The sequence below is a fragment of the Bos mutus genome, chromosome 17 (genome assembly GCF_027580195.1).
Source record: "Bos mutus isolate GX-2022 chromosome 17, NWIPB_WYAK_1.1, whole genome shotgun sequence".
Lineage (NCBI taxonomy): Eukaryota > Metazoa > Chordata > Mammalia > Artiodactyla > Bovidae > Bos > Bos mutus.
Genome location: NC_091633.1, coordinates 54,021,463 through 54,037,531, shown reverse-complemented (window position 1 = coordinate 54,037,531; position 16,069 = coordinate 54,021,463). Strand labels below are relative to the sequence as shown.

At 36.8% G+C, this 16,069-nt stretch overlaps 1 protein-coding gene across 14 annotated transcripts in view; it reads left to right on the top strand.

Annotated features, from left to right (window-relative positions):
* ELF2 (E74 like ETS transcription factor 2) overlaps window positions 1–10,517 on the top strand; it is a 99,295-nt gene extending 88,778 nt beyond the window's left edge. For 7 of the 14 annotated variants that reach the window (XM_070386542.1, XM_070386540.1, XM_070386547.1 and 4 more), the window contains 6 exons: window positions 1,144–1,317; window positions 3,592–3,630; window positions 4,028–4,114; window positions 6,453–6,645; window positions 8,001–8,351; window positions 8,802–10,517. In XM_070386542.1, coding sequence (XP_070242643.1) covers window positions 1,144–1,317; window positions 3,592–3,630; window positions 4,028–4,114; window positions 6,453–6,645; window positions 8,001–8,351; window positions 8,802–9,429 — 1,472 coding nt within the window. In that variant the 3' untranslated portion in view covers window positions 9,430–10,517. The remainder of the gene's footprint in view (window positions 1–1,143; window positions 1,318–3,591; window positions 3,631–4,027; window positions 4,115–6,452; window positions 6,646–8,000; window positions 8,352–8,801) is intronic. The other 7 variants (XM_070386543.1, XM_070386551.1, XM_070386548.1 and 4 more) reach the window with 3 other exon arrangements.
* Window positions 10,518–16,069: the final 5,552 nt, after the last annotated feature.

Below are 16,069 nucleotides of genomic sequence, written 5' to 3'. Positions count from 1 at the left end.
GCAGTGTCCACCTCTCTTCACACTCCCTTCAGGCTTCAGGTTTTCCATTGGTTTTGGTCTCTTTTTACAGATTGCCTTTGAGAATCTTTTTGTCCCTAATTTTAATGTCCAAATGTTAATTTGACGTAATACGGTAAGATTGACCCTTCTTTTAGGGATTTACAGTAAATACTAAGATCAACTGTACTTTTTAATTAGAGTAGTAATCCTGTGTGTTATTCAGGAATATGAGAAGAAAATTAGTGCACATTGGTCAGTGTATTAATCTATAGTAGTATGTGTTAATTGAAATGGAAATGTCATATCCTAGTTACTCAGGCACATTGAAAGGAAGCCAGAGTAACATTATTGTACGTAATAGAATACTAAAAATATGTATGCGCCATTTCAGTGACCCAAAATATTAGGGACTGTTCTGTTACATAAAAGATTGAAAGATGATATTCATTTGGCTGTAATGAGCAGGTTTTCTTTTCATATTTAAAATGAACTGTAGGAACTTCCCTAGTGCTCCAGTCAGTGGTTAAGACTCAGCCTTCCAATACAGAAGGTGCAGGTTTGATCCTGGTGGGCAAACTTAAGATCCCACATGCCTTGGGGTGCAGCCAAAAGTTATTTTAAAAAAAAAAGAGAGAGCCATAAGTGATTACTTTCACTGAATACACTTTCATTATTTTAATGTTATACCAGGTGTATGTTTTACCTTGTTAGGTAAATATTAGAGATACTTATTCTCTTGTTAGAGATAAATATTCTCTTGTTAGAGAATAATGATGAGTAAGTAGAAGGAAAATAATTATTAACTCACTGTTATACTGTTCTATTTTCAACTGTTTTCCCAGTTGTCAAAATGATACAGTCTTTTACAGTGAACTTGAAAGTACCTAAAGTGTGAAGCAAGAGGGTTGACTCTCATGATCTCCCTCTTTACCCCGAAGATTAACATTTCCTTCAGGTCGAGTTTCTTTGCATCTATTTACTTACATACTTTAGATCATATCGTATATTCAACAAATTAGCCTCAAGTTCTTACCCTGCTTTGATGAATTCTTAGTAACCTCACCTTTGTTAAAAATTGAATTGTCCATGCTAAGAGGCATTAATAGGGGTGGGAAATTTTAATTTTTCAACTTTTTTTTATAGTGGAAGTGTTTGTCCCTCCTTGTGTATCAACTCCAGAATTTATCCATGCTGCTATGAGGCCAGATGTCATTACAGAAACTGTAGTGGAGGTGTCAACTGAAGAATCTGAACCAATGGATACCTCTCCTATTCCTACATCACCAGATAGCCATGAACCAATGAAAAAGAAAAAAGGTAGGGTGTATTTATAAATTTCTGGGAAATTGGGTGAAATATTTTGTAGTATCTTTTTTCTCCATCAAGGGAGATGGGAAATATATGCTATATTTATGATCAATGTTATACTGATTAGATATTCTCAAAAAATTGAGATTTTTAATTGTGTCTTTTAACATGTTCATAGAGTTTAAAGGAGTTAGTAGTTGAGCCCTAAAAGTAGTTGCCCCAAAATGAGATTATAGTAAGAGCTTGATACACCAAAGGGGTCCATGGGGTTGCAAAGAGTCAGACATGACTGACCGACTGAACAACACAGAAGGAAGATCAGGGAGTCATTGCACATTTTTCTACTTCCTGATCCTTTTAGGTACTTGGTAACTTAAAAGTATTCTTGACTCTGTTTTTCATAACCTTATCTTCCTACTCTTTTGTGGGCATTAAAATAAAAAGCCCAATTTTCTTCCCCACTATCTTTGGCCTTAAAACATCAAGATTGCCCATAGGGAATTCTGAGGAGACTAAACTCACCATTGGGTAAAGAGCATTTCCACTTACTCTTTGACTCCTGCTGAAACCTGTGTTCATCTGATCCTGGGGGTTGGGGGGGTGGGGTGAACACAATGCTCCAGTCCATCTCCAGCATCCTGAGTGGGTTCTTTTTTTCTGTTTGAATCAAAGGTAAAATTTGAAAGAAGTGAAATTCTGTGTAAATGGGTACTCACCTAATTCCACTTTGTTCTCTGCCTCTTTCTGCACATTTTAGAGCGGGGGGCGGATAAAATCAAAGGCAAAAAATAAGGGGGAAAGTTGTGTTAGGAATAATGGTATTATCTAATCATTTATTAGGTAGCAGTATTTCAGATTGCTCTGATGTTCACAGGTCTATGCCTCATTGCTGTGAGGGACACAACAGAATAACACAGTTGCCTTCTCTCTATAATGTAGATTATATATGTATTTGAGATAAGGCATGGATGAGAGAATTTAGAAGGAAGAATTACTTTGCCCTGTAAATGTTTAAACAAAAGGCATACATGTAAATAACCCTGTTTACCCACTGCCGACTGTAGCCTTTGGCTGGTTGTATCTTATGCAAACTGTTAAAAATTACCTAAGAAAATTTTAGATTTAAATGAAGAAAGACTATGAAAAGCTGGGAGTATTTAGGGAACCAAGATTTCTAGATAAATAGGTTGATCTGTGTACATGATAGTATGGTATAAACCAGAAAATAATTTGCCAATTTAATACTAATCTTATGTATTTGAAAATAGGTGGTCTTAATGAATGACAATTTAAAAATTATATGTAACACTACCAGTTACTCATTTGTGGTTAAGGACATTTGGGACATAGAAAGTTAGGTAGGTTATTTTTAATAGTAGGGCCTTATTTTTATTTCCAGAGCTTTTAATATACTAATGTGCATTATAAATCTCCAAGAGATGATTATCTGCAGTTCTGAAAGTTAATTTGACTGTAGAACCCTTTTCCTACTGATGAATAACCTATTTGTCAAATAACATGATTTGGGACATGCTGCTTTATAAGAAAACAAGCCTTTGGGGACTAACCTTTCCATTAAGGAGTTGGGCTTTTGTGCTTGAATTTAGGAGACAGAGATGTTGGGTCTTATTACTGACTGCATATTTTGTACATATAAATATTTTGTACATATAAATAGTATTTAAATTGAGAAATTAAGCTCTATTTTTAATTAGGAGACTGATGAACTTTGTTTTAATTTTTGCCAAAACATACTTCTTATTGATTAGAATTACCATAATGAAATCCTAGAATATAATAGCTATGCTTTTTCAAATATAAATTAGGGCATTTTAATTTAGCTCTAGATAATCCTTGTTAATGAAGAGTAGAGACATCAGAAATCCCAGGTGTATGACAATCACCAAATCAGTAATATTATACTTAATATTCCCAGTCTCTTTCTTGAGACTTCCCTCACCTGCCAGCATTCATTCTTCAATGCTGAGGGTTGAACACAACACATTTCAGAAATACTCTTTCCTTACTGTAGAGAAGTGTAGCTCTTGCTTTTCTGTTCATTGTGGATGTTGGACTATCTTGAGCGCGGCTTAGGGCAGAAGTGAGTGAGGAGAAATGAAAGGGCACAAACATTTCTTAGACATGAAGCAATTACTTGGAAGATTTTTTTTTTTTATTCTTATACCTGAGGTGGGGAAATTTATGCTTTAATTCTGGTGAATTGATTGGCTCAGAGCGGTAGAGAGTGTTTAAAATAATATTTTTTACTTTTCCTCATTTGAGCTCAAAGGGCTTCGCAGATTATCAGATCTTCTGCAATAGGTAGGTAAAGCTTTTTCTAACAATTCTGTAGAACAGAAAACAAAAGTTTATACTAGAATTTGTTTCCATTGCTACGTTATTGGAAAAGGTTAGCAAATTGAGGCTGTGACCGTGTAAATAATAGGTTAGTAGTACCTGACTTGCCATATACATTGATTTTACTATCAACGCAAAGAGGGGTCGCAGAGTCGGACATGACTGAGCGACTGAACTGCTGTAATTTATATTGCAGAAGTGCTTTTAATGTTCCTTTTAAAAGCAGCTTTTATATACACAGTATATTAATCCATAAATTAGTGTCTAGTTTCAAAAATAATGTGTTATCAAAAAGCCTGCTATCATGTTTCTGTTATTTTTCCTGTTTTCCACGTATGGTTTCAATATCTTCTTTTTTCAGTTGGCCGTAAACCAAAGACCCAGCAGTCACCAATTTCCAATGGGTCTCCTGACTTAGGTATAAAGAAGAAACCCAGAGAAGGAAAAGGTAATTTGGGGAGGGCTGTTTTGTAGGCGAGATGGATATATATATTTTTTCCCCCCGGTCAAGTACATTTGTAGGAAAATTACTTCTAGTATGCACTGTAATGCTGTCTTGGATTGTAATTCTTAATCTAGAGTGTATGAGCATCACACGGGGAGCTTTTTCAAACTTATCTCTGCCTGGTCCTTACCCAGTGAGGCTCTGTAGGCATAGAGAAACTGTAGGGAGTGAAGCTGGGCAAGCATTTGGATTTGGAAAAGGCCCTAAGTGCAGTCTGATCCACACCTGTGTTGTTTTGGACGATGTGTGTGTGTTTACACCCATCCTCATGGAGAGTCAAATGGAGGCACTTACATTTGAGAAGGTTTACGAAACTAAGACTTCATTTCTGATACATACTTTCTTAACTGATAGAAGCAAGGTGAATTTGCTTTTCCAATCAGCCAATTTCAGTCATGTCAGTAAGGATGTCTAAACAAAAATTTGACGTATTTTTAAAAAATTGATGTGTATATTGAATTTGTATATTCTTGTTAAAAGCAAAAATAACAATAAGCCTTCTACATTCTCTGCTCTCTTAATTTGTTGGATTAAGTCTTTAATAAAATTAAGTCAGGGAATCTACCAAGAAATTTGGTTAGATTTTTAAAAATCCAGTTATGTAAACCTCCATTTACTTAGGAACTATTATTCAGTTTGGGACAAGTTTAGGATAGTTTTATTTTCTTCTCTGTCTTTGGTTGTTTTACATTCCTAACATCTTAGGTTTTATCTTTTAATTTGTATTGAAAACCTTAAAACTTTATTAGTAGTAAGTGTTAGAAATTTAAACTGTAAATATACAGTTATTACTGTTTTTAAAATTACTCCCATCATTAATGGTATCTCTTATATTCAAAGACCTTATGTTTACCACTGGAAAAAAATTTCGTGGTAACCTATTTTTACCAGTCAAAATCATCTTTCATTAAAATTTCAGTTTTGTATTATTAAACCTGAGGCAATATGTTGTCATGTGAAGATTAAAGTCATTATAGTCACACCTGGATTAAAAATTCAGTCAGTGCTTCGTCTTCTGCAAAATTATGATGTCTGCATAGACTCCATGAACTACCTTATCTGATAAAGAAGGCTTCCTGTTCTGAATTCTGTTTTCCTTAAAACCAGAAATAGAATTGTTCATTTTAACTTAGGGATGATAACTGGAATGAAGCAGTTGAAGATAATCTGAAGAATGTCAATGGGTCTAACTATAAGTAATTCATTAGACACAGGAGCATTCAGATCCCTACTATGTACAAGGCATTGTCTGTTGCACAAAAGTTTCTTCTAGAATGAGTTCTTATAATCTCCAGGTCATAGACAGAATAAAAATCCCCAGCTATACCTCTTGATTCAGTTGAGACTGATGTAGTTGAAAGTTGTGATTTAACACTAAGAGTTTTTAGGTATTGACACTGATGTAATAGGGCTTCGGAGATACAAATGTAATAACATTGTAAAGTTGAAGATTAATCTTTTTAGGTCAAGAGAATGCACACAGGGCCCAACTATGGGTTATTGGATTTATTGAATTTTTGGGGAAATTTCAGGATGAAAATGCTAGAGGAAGAGCATCAGTGTTTAGATTGAGTAGTGGAAGCCTCCCCACCCCAAGGGTCTTCTCATCTAGCTTGTAACCTTGGATCTGAATTTTTGAGGATAGTAAAGGGTTAGTGGGCAGGAGCCTAGAGATGACCCGGTGGCTCAGTGATGGCTTATGTATTCTAATCTTCTTCTCAGGACTCTCTTTCTCTTCTTTCATCAGTTTACGAACCTCTGTACCTAGAGGCTTATGGAGGGAATAAAGAAAAACAGCAGCCTGTCTTTAGTCTTCTCATAACACTGCCCACTACTCCTCCCCACCCTTCAGAAAAAAGAGTGATGCTCTCTTCTCTTTGGGACGAAATTCCTTATTTTTCCTACCCACATTCCTTCCTTTCCTTCTGGTATGCAAATCTTAGCCATCTGCCAAGACTTAATGTCTTACCAGTCCACTTTATTTTCACTCCTGAGATCCCAGACATTATTTTCTGTCATTAATTTGAAATAAAATAGTGCATGGCCTTATGATACAGCTATAGTTTCAAAACTGTTATTTATTTCTTGAACTGTTATTCACTAGACAACACAGTTTGGCACTGTACAAATGATTGATAATATAGTCAAGTATTTAATGGCAGACTCTTAGTACATTTGTTCTTTATCAGTAGTAAATTGATTTTTTTATTCAGCTTAAGTAAATACTTGCTTTTAGTTATGTTGATGAATTTTTAATCAGTGTCTATAATTGTTTTCAAAGGAAACACAACCTATTTGTGGGAGTTTCTTTTAGATCTACTTCAAGATAAAAATACTTGTCCTCGATATATTAAGTGGACTCAGAGAGAAAAAGGCATATTCAAGCTTGTGGATTCAAAGGCTGTCTCTAAGCTTTGGGGAAAGCATAAGAACAAGCCAGACATGAACTATGAAACTATGGGACGAGCTTTGAGGTAAGAACACAAGAGTTTTCAAAGAAAACTTATGTATCTCTTAATACTTAAAGTGCGTGAGAGTGCTCAGTTGTGTCTTAACTCTTTGCAGCCCCATGAACTATAGCCTGCCAAGCTCCTCTGTCCATGGAATTCTCCAGGCAAGAATACTGGATTAGGTTGCCATTTCTTCCTCCAGGGGATCTTTCTGACCCAGGGATCGAACCCAGGTCTCCTGTGTCTCCTGTAAGGTGGATTCTTTACCACTGAACCACCTGGGAAACCTGATATTTAAAGAGAAACTCTTAAAATCTCTTACTTATTATAGCTTTTAATTTTAATTTGGGTGGGTTTTCTAGAGGAACTTCTTGGATTTGGAGGCAGATGGAGAGAGAGGTTTAGTCTAAATGGCTAAAATTTGAACACTATTGGAAAATCCATTTGTGGAAAACGGTGTGTCTTTAAGAAAATTAAACCCAAACATAATACAGTTTCCAAACTGAATTTGTTCTTTAGTTCTTGCAAATTTGTTATAATGGATTTATTGTGATATGAAAATTTTAAGTTTTGTCAGTTTGAGGAGTCCACATAACTTTGTAATGTACACAGCTTATTCTAATTAAGGGTATTTGTAAATGAACATAGTTTATGTGACAGTGTTCACATATGCCACAAATTCATTTTTACTAAGTATGGTTTTGGTAATTTTTCCACATAATACCAAGTTGCTTTTATACCCTATGTAAATCAGAACTAAATTGTTACCAGTATCGGTAAAATCCAGTTGTCCCTTAGTAGTATCTGAAGGGTGTGGCTCCAGAACCCTCCTTGGATACCAGAAATTCATGGATGATCAAAATCCCTCATATAAAGTGGGGTAGTGTTTGCTTGTAACCCACTTATATCCCCCCATATACTTTACATCATCTGTGGATGATAAAATACCTAACACAGTATAAATGCTAAGTAGTTGCTATCACATGGCAAATCCAAGTTTTGCTGTTTGGAACTCTTGTGGAGATTTTTTTCTCCTTGAGCATTTTCGATCTGTGGTTGGTTAAATCCATGGATGAGGAACCCATAGATAACGGAGGGCCAACTGTACAATAATATATTCTGTATTTAGGTTAAACGACTTCCTTTAATAAAAAGTGAGCTTTTAGCTAATTCACAGATTTCAAGGTTATAGGACATATGGTACCAAGTTCTAATTTCATAGCTACTTCAAATTCTTAGTCTTTTGAATGGAGTCCCACCTTACCTCTTACTAGAGTAAGTGAATGTTTCTGTTAGCATCTCTTCATGGTATTTTTGTTTGGGGATTGTTGGGGGGCAAACATAATATACTTGACTTATTTAATACTTTTTCCTTACAGATATTATTACCAAAGGGGTATCCTTGCAAAGGTTGAAGGACAGAGGCTTGTATATCAGTTCAAGGATATGCCGAAAAACATAGTGGTTATAGATGATGACAAAAGTGAAACCTGTAGTGAAGATTTAGCAGGAGCTACTGATGAAAAATCATTAGAACGAGTATCATTGTCTGCAGAAAGTCTCTTAAAAGCAGCAACTTCTGTTCGTGGTGGGAAAAACTCATCTCCTCTCAACTGCTCCAGAGCAGAGAAGGGTGTAGCTAGAGTTGTGAACATCACTCCCCCTGGTCATGATGCTTCATCCAGGTCTCCCACTACTACCACATCTGTATCAGCAACAGCAGCCCCAAGGTAAGTGAGGGAAACCAGTAGTTGTAATGTATTTAGTTTTTAGAAAACTCTTTGGCAAAACTAGGATGTTCCTTTTTTAATATTTGTATTCTAAGAACTGACTCTTTGTCAAGACTTTGAAAAGTGCTTGGTATTTTTCAATGTATTAATTAAAATATTCTTCTTAAAGTAGATGTCTTTTCTTACTTGAATTGATTTTTATGATTTTATAGATGGAATTTAATGTAGGCTTTTAAATATATATATAAATATATTTAGCTTATGTTTAAATATATTCATCTCATGTTATTTCATGCTGTAAACTTCAGAGATTTTTGGTACATCTGTAAAATTGGGTCCCCTAGTTTTACATATGTTGGATTTGCATTCACCTTTTTCTCTCTCTCAGAGAGACCTATTTAATAATATAGCGTGACATACAATCAAATTTATTTTTTTTAAATCAACCAGGACAGTTCGTGTGGCAATGCAAGTACCTGTTGTAATGACATCGTTGGGTCAGAAAATTTCAACTGTGGCAGTTCAGTCAGTTAATGCAGGTGCACCATTAATAACCAGCACTAGTCCGACAACAGCAGCCTCTCCAAAGGTAGTTATTCAGACAATCCCTACTGTGATGCCAGCCTCTACTGAAAATGGAGACAAAATCACCATGCAGCCTGCCAAAATTATTACCATCCCAGCTACGCAACTTGCACAGTGTCAACTGCAGACGAAGTCGAATCTGACTGGGTCAGGAAGCATTAACATTGTGGGCACCCCACTGGCTGTGAGAGCACTCACCCCTGTTTCAATAGCTCACGGGGCCCCTGTAATGAGACTATCAGTGCCTCCTCAACAGGCATCTGGCCAGACTCCTCCCCGGGTTATCAGCGCTGTCATAAAAGGGCCAGAGGTTAAATCAGAAGCAGTGGCGAAAAAGCAGGAACATGATGTGAAAACTTTGCAGCTGGTACAAGAAGAAAAACCGGCAGATGGAAATAAGACAGTGACCCACGTAGTGGTTGTCAGTGCGCCCTCAGCTCTTGCCCTTCCTGTAACAATGAAAACGGAAGGATTGGTAACATGTGAGAAATGAAACAGCCGCGCTCCCATGGACATTAGAATGTTAGTGATAGTCCTGATATAAGTATTTGCAAGGATGTCATCGACAGAAGTCAGAAGACTTTAAAACATTTTTAATGCATTTAAGAAAACAATCAAACTTACTGGAAATAAATTACCTATCCCATGTTTCAGTGGGAAATGAACTACATATTGAGATGCTGACAGAAAACTGCCTCTTACAATAGAAACAACTGAACCCGTCAATAAGGAAAAGGACTGAAAGGGACCAAGCAACTCACTACAATATCAAGTTACACTAAGACTTGGAACACTAACACTCTGTAAGAGGTTATATAGTTTTCAGTGGGGAGGGATTGGGATGGGTGATCTTGTTGTTACATATAGCAATTTTTGATGCATTTTATATGCATACCAGCAATTATTACTGTGTTCACACAGAACTCACTTAACTGGTGCTATGTGAAAACTGCTAATATAGGTATTTTAGAATGTGAATTGAAGAATGGATCCAAAAGCTTCAGAAAGAGGTTAGCAAAAAAGATCTAGTGCGTTTTTTTTTTTTTTTTTTATCATATAGCTTAAGCTGATTTAAAACAAAGGCCTTAGACTAATTTTCGGTTTTCTTTATTGAAATAAGCTAATGGCTTGTTTGTGTAAAGCTTTTTTATTAAAAGAAAAATTTTAAAAATCTTGTACCTAGCACAGTATTGTTATAGAATTTACATGTAACATTTTATATGGTAGTTTAAGTCTGTCAGTTTCTTAATTGTGGACAAATTAACAGTTGGCTCTGGCCTTTTGCTATAACACGCCTGTTTGTCACTCACTTAGCCCTGGCATCTGTGCAGACATATCCGTTTCAGTTCTGCTGTCACTCGGAAGTTAAAGCTCAGCATGATTTTTGTCAGGTAACTCTAATACCTGGAGTTTTCTTTCTTCCTTTTTTTTTTTAGTTGAAGTTTAAGAGGGAAAGTACCAGTGTTCAGATTTGAACTATAATAGTTTGTATATTCAACATTTGAAGTATATTCTATTTTGTTGTACTCTTGTTTCAAAGTGTATTCAAGTAGGTTTTCTGAAATATAGAAATGAAATTTACCTTGTGTTTTGGTCTCTGGTGATATTTATAACAATATTCAAAAGCTACTATATAAACATGTTGTTTTAGTTAAGAAGTAATAGAAGTCCTATTTTTCCTTCCCAACTGCTGCTTGAAGAAATTATTTTGTTCCATTACATTAATATTTGGCAAATAACCTGCATGCTTCCACTTCCTAATTATTGTCATGTAATTATAATGTTCTACTTACCATAATGAGTTTACTATTTTAGTGTTGGCCACACTTAATTTATATTTCAAATCAGACCATATGCTTCTCAATCAGACCTTTTGTGGGTGAGGAAGAACAAATAATACTCTAGCCATTTTAGGAACTGGAGGGACCAGAGGAACATCATTTCACACTAAACTAGGTCCCGTAACTCCACATAATAATGCTGTTTCTACTACAAAGAAAAGTTGTCTATTTTTACATCTTTTAGAAATTTAAATAAACTGAATATTTGTGGCCTTTAATTGTGCATTTGGTTAGACACTACTTAGGTTGACAGATTTTTATAACAGCTCCCTTTGTAATCTTTTATCTTTTCCATAAACATACGTGATGGTACTTTTTAATAAAAGCGCAAAGAAAAGCTCATTGATTCTTATCCCATTTGGGGTTAATCTCAATCTCTACTCCTTTTAAAACATTTCCTAAATATTTCATGTTTCAAAATCTGTATCTGTATTCAAAATATGCCTTGACACATAACTGAATTGTCTTTTTTTGCACTGCAGTTTCATTTTTTGAGTTATGTCTCCCGTAATATTCTAGGGCAAAGAAGTCACATGAAAAAGCGTTAGTCATTCAGTCGTGTCCAGCTCTTTGTGACGCCATGGACTGTATAGCCCGTCAGGCTCCTCTGTCCATGGGGTTTTCCAGGCAAGAATACTGGAGTGCATTGCCATTTCCTTCTCCAGGAGATCTTCCCAACCCAGGGACTGAACCTGGGTCTCCTGCATTGCAGACCAGAGTCTTTACCATCTGAGCCACCAGGGAAGCCCAAGAAGTCACATGGAAGATAGCTAATGAAACATATTTTAAATGAGCATTTCTTTCCCACCTATGCTGTATTACTAATTGGTTTTCATTAGGCTAAGCCAAGGCTGCTTGCTCACCTCTACCACTCTACCTTAACATTTTCCATGTCTCTTGCAGAGTAAGTTCACCTAAGGTCTCGATTTAGAAATACATGTTGACAGTATGTAATGACGAGAGTATTTCTTCTGATGGGAATTGTCAGTGGTATGGCTTTTAATTGCAACTCTTCTGTTAATCATTATAACTTGTATTTGCATTTTGTGTCCACTGTAACAAAGAACCACATAGCAATGACTTGATGCCACTACATTTTCCAGTCTGGCCAGGCTTTTGAACAATGAATTAGCAGTCAGCCCATTTATTCTTTGGGTCATCTTCCAGCAACAGTCAGCCGTTCACCACCATCCTGCTTATCAGCTGGCCAGTATACCTCTTTATAGAGAAAACCGAGGTCTGAGCTGTGAACTCCATTTCTGGACGGCTTGCTGTAAGAGCATCTCCTTATTCCAGCATCCATCCTGAACACCTGCCTTGGGAAGGAGGCAGGTGTGCTGTTCTCTCGTATTCAACACCTCCTCCCCTTTCACAACTTCTTGGTTTCTTTGTTCCAACAGTCCGTCATTCTTCAGTAGCTTGCAGTTAATTCTGGCTTAGAATAAGTTCCCGCCAAGGTCTCCAGGAACCCAGTAGTCAAATCCAACAGATACTTCATTTTTCCACGTCATCAGCCTACTTCTTAAAACTCCTCTTTGTTTTCCCGTGACACCACTCTTCTAGTGTACCTCCTGCCTGACTTCTTAGTCTTTGTTATGTCAGCTTTCCCATTTAAAGGTAGTATTTACCATGGGGTCTTTTCCTTTATAGAATAGTTGTATTTACTATTACGGTTTTGCTTGAACATAACTGTTCAATAATCTCTTCCATGCATATGGTTTTTACTATCAAATCTATTGCCTTAGGCTAGACTGAAAGTCTCAAGATGGGTTTAATTACCTACTGGTTATTTCTTCCTGAATGTCCAATTGAACTCTCTTCTAGAATCTGTCCTCTTAGCTCAATAAATGACACTACACCAGCAACCAATTACTCTTGCCAGAAGAAACCTGAAGGCCATTCTAGACATTTGACTTCCAACATCCAATCTGTCATCAAGTCCTATTGACAGTTCATTCTAAATAACTTCCTTTCCCATCCTCCCTACCTTACTGCTTTGTCGTCTCAAGCCTCTCTCTACTGTTTTCCATGCTACCAGTTGAGTTTCTAAAATGAGTATTTTCATAAACTTCTTTGTGACTGCATTAAATTCTTCAGTGCATCTCATGCTAAAAAGATAAAAAACCTAAAGTCCTTTGATCTGGCATCTGCCTACATTCCCAGGTCTTAACTCTCTTGACTGTCCCATTTTAGGTATCTCCAGGCTACAGACCTGCTGACATATATTTTCCCAAATATTTCAGCTATCTACCTTTGTTGAGCCATGTCATTGATGGCTTCTCTCTGGACCACTCTCTTCACCTGAATTTGAAGTGAAGGTGACAGACATCAAAATATTTCTGAAATAGGCTTGGAAGCCATTCAAGGTGAGGGGTAGTCTACTCTGAGTGAACTCTGAGAAAAGATTGAAAACATCAAGTATATAAAGGGCTAGGAGAGAGGAAAAGTAATCAGCAAGTGGAGATCAAGGATTGTTCACAGAAAGGCAACAGGATAGATGAGGTCACATTTCAAGATATGGTGGGAACATTCTCAAGTGTACCAGGAAGGGCCAAGCAAGTAAGGTCAAAGAAAAAGCCACCAAAATGGATGGAGTGACAATAAAGAGGCAGTTCCATTAGGGGGATGACTGTGAAACCAGAATGTAAGGGACATAGCACCTGGTTCATTATCAGCCGCTCTGACCCCTGTATGCAAATGAGTCAGATTTAACAATATTTGGGCTTATAAAGTACCTATCCCGTGATCCTTTAAGCCTCTTGGTCTGCTTTATGTGAGGACATTACATACGTGATCTATATTAGAGCACACTTTGGGGAGGCAAGAGGAACCCTACTTTGAGTTCCACAGCCATTCCAGCAACTTCCCTTTTCATGGCTTTTCACTGTTCATAGTACAAGTCCTCTGTACTTGTGGTTCACCTGTCCTTCAGTCCCTTCGTTGTTGTCATCCTCCACAGTTAAAGCTCGGCCAGTCCTCCTGAGAATAAGACACTCTTTCCCCACCTTTGCAAGTACACTGATCTGCCTCCTGAATCATGCCAGAAACACAAGTGCAGCAGGGAGACTTGCAGGCACACTTCATTTCACTAGGCTGCACTTCGCAGATACACTGCTTTATACAGATCTAAGATCTGTGGCAACACTGCTGTCAACGTGTCTGTCACTGTCCTTATTCCAACAGCAATCATCTCTTTGGTAATATTCATATTTCAAACCCTCCTGCTTCAGCGAAAAATAACTGACTCACTAAAGGCTCAGATGATGACGAGTTAATAAAATATTTTTGAATTAAGGTACATAGTTTTTTTTTTGGAGATCATATTATTGCACTTAATAGACTAATGTCATGCAAATGTCACTTCTGTGTTCACTGGGTCACCAAAAATTCACATGATGCTTTATTGAGATGCTTCGTTGTAGTGGTCTGGAACCAAACCCCCAATATCTTTGGGTACGCTGTATTTGATTTGACATTTATCTACTTTTTATGTACCTATAGCTATCTTTTTAAACAGTGCACTTCAGCAGTAATGCTCTGGGTTCAGGACTTATAAATAAATGATACAACTTCCAAGTTAAGAACTTAGAAAAACATGAATATTTAAAGCAAAATGCTCCATAACAAAACTCTTAGACTGTAACAGCAGTTTTCTCCCATTGTATGTTTAAACAAAAAAATCTTGCTTATTTTACAAGGTTTTAATGATGTGATAAGTGCATGAAAGGTGGGTACTAAACTGTTTTACAGAATCTGCAAATTACTTGAGTTGTAGGACATGAATTCACTGAAATAGTGGTAACTTTGCTGCACGCTGGAAATCACCTGTGAAGATTTTTTGCCGATGTCACATCCCCTATCACTTAAATTATGTGTGGAAGGGGGAGCCAGGCATTGGTATTAAAAAACAAAAATCTCAGTGTGATTTCATTGTGCAGCCAGGTTTGGACACCTCTGTCACAACTTTTACATTTAGACATCTGTCTTAATCTAAGCTTTTCTAAAACGTTCAACAGAAAAAGGTAGTTTAGGGTATTATATACTGTATATTTCATTGACTCTAAAGCCGTTTTCTCACATTTTAATGAGATGAGTTAATTAGGATGAGTTTTTTTAAATTCTTAAAAGAGTACACTACGTTAGTACCTTGTCCTTTAAAAGAAAGTACTTTCAGAAAGCTATATATTAAGTGCCACCAATGCTACCATTGTTTGAAAAAATATTTTTGAATTGCTTCTTGGAGCAGAACCTAAATTTTTATACATACTTAACTAGGGACACAGATGGTAAATCCCTGATGGCTCAGATGGTAAATAATCTGCCTTGCAATTCAGGAGACCTGGGTTTGATCCCTAGAGCCTACTATTCTTGCCTGGAGAATCCCATGGACAGAGGAGCCCAGCAGGCTACAGTCCATGGGGTTGCACAGAGTCAGACATGACTGAGTGACAAACGCAAGGAGAAGAGACAAATTTTCCTACCAAGGGAGGTTTTAGTTTTAGAAATAGTGAAGTCACTTGAGATTAAGAAACCGATGTGAATTAAACTAGGTAGGTACTGCCATACCTGGCAAAATGAAACACGGCTAAAGTGCACACTACTTTTCTTGAGACCTTCAGAGAACTGGATGTCCAAACTGTTCCAAAAAGTTTCAAAAATATTTTTGAGCAGTGGCAGCAATTAACCCAAATTGTCTTGAAGTGCAAATCAGTTTTAATGCTTTTAAGAAACCTAAGAGATTTCCTGGTCTATTCCCTGTATTGTAAATAAACAAGTTCAGAAAAACTTGACTCAGTTTCAGTTCAGGTAATCAGTGGCAGACCTAGAGACAGAACTTCTCCTCTGGCCTCAACCTCTGTTCCCTCCCATCTACTATCTCACCATGCAGTGATCCCTGCTCTCATAAACTTAAATAGAAAATGCTGCAGAATTTTGCTGGGTGTTATCTCCAGGTTTACCAATCTGAGATGTCAGGGGTATCCATCTCTCCTGACTGGTGTTTTTCTCCCTGTGATGCAGGACTCTAATTATATTCCAGCATTCTAATGTGGTCTACATCTAGAAACCTGAATCTGCTCAATGTGGCAGTTTAGACTCTGCTTTAGATTAAAAAAAAAAAACTTGATAGTTTATATATTGTAAGAACAAATAAAAGTCAACAAAAATAAGCAGATGAAAGAAAGACAGTGACATGAAGAAAAAGGCAGGACCGCGAAAGGAAATGGAATACATGCTACAGAATGTCACAGTAATTAAAATCCAGCTATAAGGTTTGGTTTGAATGTCTCAGCA